This window comes from Pinus tabuliformis, chromosome J (assembly GCF_031772625.1).
Source record: "Pinus tabuliformis cultivar Carrire ecotype Pingquan chromosome J, CPIR1, whole genome shotgun sequence".
Taxonomy (NCBI): Eukaryota; Viridiplantae; Streptophyta; class Pinopsida; order Pinales; family Pinaceae; genus Pinus; species Pinus tabuliformis.
This window is the reverse complement of record NC_142295.1, coordinates 1,291,964,328-1,291,970,133: the sequence shown is the minus strand read 5'-3', so window position 1 is coordinate 1,291,970,133 and position 5,806 is coordinate 1,291,964,328. Positions and strand designations below refer to the sequence as shown.

Sequence of the window (5,806 nt, the reverse complement as noted above, 5' to 3'; positions counted from 1 at the left end):
ATGTGATTCAATATCTTTAACCTGTAAATCTAATATATGGTATCGATTCTTGTTATGGCGCTGGCATATTGTGTTCTTTGATTGGACGATGCTCCGTGCCTTTCGATATGAAAATAAAATCATATTCAATAAAATAAATAAAATGAAAGAATAATATTAATATTGGCCTGTCAATTTCCATTTTGTGATCTTTATAAATAATATTCAATAAAATAAATAAAATGAAAGGATAATATTAGTATTGGCCTGTCAATTTCCATTTTGTGATCTTTATAAATAATATTCAATAAAATAAATAAAATGAAAGGATAATATTAGTATTGGCCTGTCATTTTCCATTTTGTGATCTCTTATAGATTTGCTATTGTGTTAACTGAGTTTTAGTAAGAGTTACTGAGATGGCTCATCATAAAATATATGAGAAAATCGTCCTGTAGATAGAGCCAACAAGATCCATCCAGAACCCAAGGGAAAGAAGAGATATATGTAGTATTTCTCTGTGTTCTCTACAGTGGCCGGCTTCGACTGCATCTAATCAGTTTCAATGGATATTGGATGCCTGGTTTGGTATTCTGTGGTGGGGATCACCTCCGCCATCATATTTTTTGTTTTGGATATGTTGGGGAGGAAGACTTATTACAGGCTTCCTCCAGGGCCTCCAGGATGGCCTATCGTAGGAAATCTGTTTCAGTTGGGGAAGAATCCCAGCGAATCTCTCTTCCACCTCGCCGAGAAATATGGGCCTCTAATGTCTCTCTCTCTGGGAATGAAAATCACAGTGGTGGTCTCTTCTCCCGCCATGGCAAAGGAAGTTCTCAAAACCCATGACCACATCTTTGCAGGCCGGATTGTGAACCAAGTAGCCAGGTCTCTTTCCCAGCACAAGTCCTCATTTGTTTTATGTCAATATGGATCTCACTGGCGTATGCTCAGACGCATATCTAACACTGAACTCTTCTCTGTCAAGAGGTTGGAAGCTCTGCAATATCTCAGAAGAGATCAAGTAAATGGAATGATTCATCAGATTTTTGAAGAGTCCGTGAAGGGATCACAGTGTGTAAATATCGGACACACTGTGTTCCACTCCGCGTTTAATCTGTTAAGCAACATGGCTTTTGGCACATACATGTTCGATCCCCACTCTGGAGAATCTCAAGAGTTGAAAGAAGCTATTACGAAATTGATGTTGCTTCATACGACCCCAAATTTGGGGGATTATTTTCCCTTTCTTCAGTTCTTGGATCTACAGGGTGTATTTCATCAGGCGGAAATCTGCAGGAAAAAGGTGCATGATATTATTGATAAATTCATAGAGGATCGCCTGGCCACCAGAGGCAAAAGCAGCGACAGAAGTGACGATGGTAAGAAGGATCTCTTGGATGTTTTGCTGGACATGAGAAGCGGTGAATTTACTGTCACTGATATCAGGGGCTATTTAACTGTAAGTCTTTCGTTATCTCTTCTGGTTCTTACAAAGATACCAGGAAGGCCTATTGATGAATTGTAAAAATCCCAATCTGATTTCTAGAATTTGCAGGATATTTTTCAGGCCGGAAGTGACACGACCTCTTCGACAATAGAGTGGGCGATGGCGGAACTCATCCGCAATCCCGAGAAATTGAAACGAGCCCAAGCCGAATTGGAAGAGGTTGTGGGGCTCAACCGATTGGTGGAAGAAAGTGATGCCGAGCGGCTCCCTTATCTCCGCGCAGTGGTAAAAGAAGTGTTCCGATTGCACCCGGCTGTTCCTCTGCTCGTCCCGCACAGAGCAGACAGTCGTTGTGAGATTGCGGGGTTCGTGATACCCAAACACAGTCGTGTACTGGTTAATGTGTGGGGGATGGGAAGGGACCCTCAGATCTGGAACAACCCATTGAAATTCATGCCAGAGAGATTTCTGGATGATACTGAGATGAGGAGTGTGGATTACAGAGGGCAAAACTTCGAGCTGATACCGTTCGGAGCAGGAAGGAGAATGTGCGTGGGGCTTCCGTTGGCGACTCGGATGATTCATCTGGTATTGGCTTCGCTGCTCCATTCATTCGAGTGGGCCCCTCCAAAGGGGATGAGTGCGGAAGAGGTGGACATGACAGAAAAGTTTGGATTGACACTTCAAAGGGCGGTGCCTTTGGAGGCCATTCCCACGCCACGTCTGCTCTCTCATGCGTATTAGAATTTAAAATTGTTGTTACCTTCACATCTACCACGAAACGCTCCAGGTGACTTAAATGTTAAACGTTTTGTATGTTTAATTACGTTAAAATATTTTGTATTTCTAGGTGTTTGGAATTTATTTGCATTACTATCCATAAAATTTATTCAGAATATTATATTTTTAAATTCTTCTTTTTTCATTCCGAAGTGACATTATACTTTTGTAGATGAACTTAGTAATTCAAATTGCACAAGTAATTTAATCAATTTATATTATTATTTTTTAATTAATTTAATAATATATCACAATGTCGTTATTATATTATTATATTTGTAGCTAGCAAGATAACTAATTCAGTTTTTCATTGATTTGTTATTAGTTTTTTTGACTAAAAAAATTTAAAATCTATCCAAAATTTAGCATTATAAAATTAAATTTATTATTTTTAAATAAAATTTATTTTTATTTATCTCACATATAATTGATTGAAATATCTCCCCTCTTATTGTGATTTATTATTAATTATTATGCACCATATCATTAATTACTATTTTACAATAAATATAAATAATTTGAAAAATAACATTATATATTAATTACTATGTACCATAAACACAAATAGTTTGTAATTAAATTCAAAAATTCTATTTTCTTATTGGTATAAACGATTGAATAGACAATTTTTATGGGTTATATTTTTTAATTTACAAAAAAATAATTTAAAAAATATAAGTTTGAAAAAATATGTAAAAACAACATGTGTACAATTTGTACAATTCTCATTATATTATACGCTAATGACATGACATGTGTACTATAATATGGGTATTATATAAAAAAAAATTGCCATCATTTCTTTTTCCAAAGAAAAAAACAAACTTTTTATTAATATAAAAAGTTACATAGAATATGCATTACGCATTCGATTTGGTTGTATGAAAGTAGATCATATAGCCCACAAAAAACAACCTTGCCTACAAGCAAAAAAAAGAGAGTGATACTCCTATTATCCGGAGTGTAGTTAACAACAAAAAAAACCAGCTGGCCTAAGCCTTCCTGCGCTTCTTCTTCTCCACTTTTTGCCAACCAGTGGAGTCAATAATGGCAAGCTAGTTTTCCTCTGTGTTCAATGGTTGTTCCTTTTCTGAATCCGATCCTTCAGCACTGTGACTTCGTTTATTACTGCTTATTTCCAGCTGAAGTTCTTGTCCCTTTTCCTCATTAATCTCTTTGTCCTTATTGTCCTGATCTTTATCCTTTGCTGTATTATATTCTTCTTTCTTTGCTGTAGCTGCCTTCTTAAATGCAGCATCTATGTTCTGCCATCCTTTCGGCTTCCTTTGTTGTTGCTTGCTCTTGTTGGAGCTTGGACATGCATTGTACAGATGACCTGTTTGTTGACATCCCCGGCATCTGAAAGCTGTGTTCTCATAGTCCAACGGTTGTTTCCACTGTGTATTATTGAAGTTCAGAATTATGCTTTCAGGTAGTCCTCGGCTGAGATCTACCTCGACACATATTCTGGCAAAAGTAAATATTCCTTTTAGATGTCTCTCTGCATCTATTTTTAACATTCTCCCCAAGGTATTTCCAATAGCTGTTAGAGCCTTTGGATGCCAAAAATGTAAAGGAAGGTTATGCAGCCTGACCCATACTGGCATCCTTGATACCACCATGGTGTTGGCATCAAAATCAGGAAACCGAGGGGTAATAAAAAGTCCAGCACTGCCCCAGAACCATAGCCCTTGGTTGAGAACTGTTTCCTTTTCTTCTTCTGTTTTAAAACATACTATAAAGAACCCCTTAGGGTATAGGAAGATTTGGCAATTTTTTGTCCAAACCGAATGGATCCATTGATACAATGCATCAGTTCTAGGCCAAAAGCCATTGAATCTACAAATAACTGCATTTCTTTTTAAATCTGAATATACATTATTTACCTCTGGTATTTCGATGGAGATAGATGGGCTCTCCGGAATTTGATCTACGATGTACTGCCCCGGGGGTTCAGTGCCAGCTGTGGGGTTTTTCCCCTTGCCCTTTACTGCTTCTTTGAAAGACCCTTTGCTTTGTGAGCTAGTTCCAGTGCTTTTGGCACCTCCGCGTAATCTCATATTGAGAATGATTGTAGAGCCTGACTTGATGTTGTAATCTTGCATTGTTCCGCAGTCCTGCAAGGATCTGCCCTCATTTAACAGGTGTTGTTTCCCAGCCGGGTAGCCAGTCTGATCGGCGATGTTGTTCTTCAAATCTACAACACTGTCACTATCTTTAGTCCAGATCAAGGTTGTGTTTCCTTTTGGCGTCTTAATAAAAATTTGAAAACCAGATCTGATAATTTGGGGTGGCTTGATTCTTATCAGATCAGAGTTGTCCAGATCCGTATCCGATCTGTTTAAAAACTTGCTCTCATGAACAGAGCTTTGGATCTGCCTTGCCTTAGGGGCATTTCCTACTTCTGAGTAGAGATCCGCGGTAAAAGAATTTGGTTCCTTCCCATATCCCTCCTTTGGCTCTGCTTGGATCCCAATAATTAGTCGCCCGTCTATGAAAGGGCTTCGATCCAACCCTTTGCTCAGGATAATCGGTGTACTGGTTGCTGTTCTGCCCAGAAAACCAATCGCAGAAGCTGTGACATATTCGGCAATGAGATTACCTTTTCTTGGGCTGTCTAACTGGGGAAATCCATGTAGGATCAGTGCGTGCATGATTTGAACAGGCATATCCACTGCTTCTGGCGAGTTTTGGGGTGATCCGGCCCCTCTTCTGGTTCTGCATAGATTTGGATCTTGATCGCATGCACTCGAGGGCTTACGATCCGCCTCCAGAGTCTGTGATCTCAAACTACTGTCCAGGGAGTCGCAGAGGCTAATATCCCCGCATACATTTTCACCTCGAACACCCAAAGTTTCCATCGCTTCGCTGGGATCGCGCAGAGAGGGCCGCAGGCGCTGGGTTTCAGAGCCGAAAATTAAATCATTCATCCCAAAAAATTGCCATCATTTAATATTAAATAAATAATTATTAACTTATTATCATTCTCTTTAATATTACTTGTATATATAACTTTTGTCTACTAAAAACATATTTAATTATATTAAAAAATTAAATTAAAAAAATTAAATAAATATTCATATAACTCATTTTACAATTTTATTATTATTTAAAATACATATAATACATCATGATATTAAAATATTTTATTAAACTAAGCAACATATAATACTAACTATACAACATTGTTATAATTGTATAAATATTTAAAATCTATTTACAAGTGATCAGACCAATCCATACCAATCCATATTGTTGTTCCTTTAATTAATTTAATAATATGCCACAATGTTGTTATTATGGGTGGTGGTGCATAGCCGTTCTTAGTTGCTGGGGGCGATTATTCTTGCCTTAGTGTTAATCCCCTTGTTATTATGGGTGGTGGTGCATAGCCGTTCTTAGTTGCTGGGGGCGATTATTCTTGCCTTAGTGTTATTCCCCTCCCAAAGCAGGGACGGACTCTTGGTTATACTCAGACTTTTCATTAGTTTTTTAATATTTCCAAAGTTTTCCTAAAAGCTATATATTATTTTTTTTTCTTATAAAATAAAATATTTAATATGATGCCACATTGTTGTTATTATTTTTTCCTTGTAG

The 5,806-nt window shown here is 37.5% G+C and overlaps 1 protein-coding gene across 1 annotated transcript; it reads left to right on the top strand.

Annotated features, from left to right (window-relative positions):
- Window positions 1-368: 368 nt before the first annotated feature.
- LOC149232004 (cytochrome P450 76T24-like) lies at window positions 369-2,340 on the top strand. The gene is made up of 2 exons (XM_089379329.1): window positions 369-1,441; window positions 1,538-2,340. The coding sequence occupies exons 1-2, from the start codon at window positions 545-547 to the stop codon at window positions 2,171-2,173; spliced, it is 1,533 nt and encodes a 510-aa protein (XP_089235455.1). The 5' UTR covers window positions 369-544; the 3' UTR covers window positions 2,174-2,340.
- The last annotated feature ends 3,466 nt before the right edge of the window (window positions 2,341-5,806 follow it).

Excerpts from the sequence above, each read along its gene's own strand:
- LOC149232004 (XM_089379329.1), top strand. The coding sequence starts at position 545 with ATGGATATTGGATGCCTGGTTTGGTATTCTGTGGTGGGGATCACCTCC. Across the intron at positions 1,442-1,537 it reads ATATCAGGGGCTATTTAACT|GATATTTTTCAGGCCGGAAG; the intron begins GTAAGTCTTTCG and ends TAGAATTTGCAG.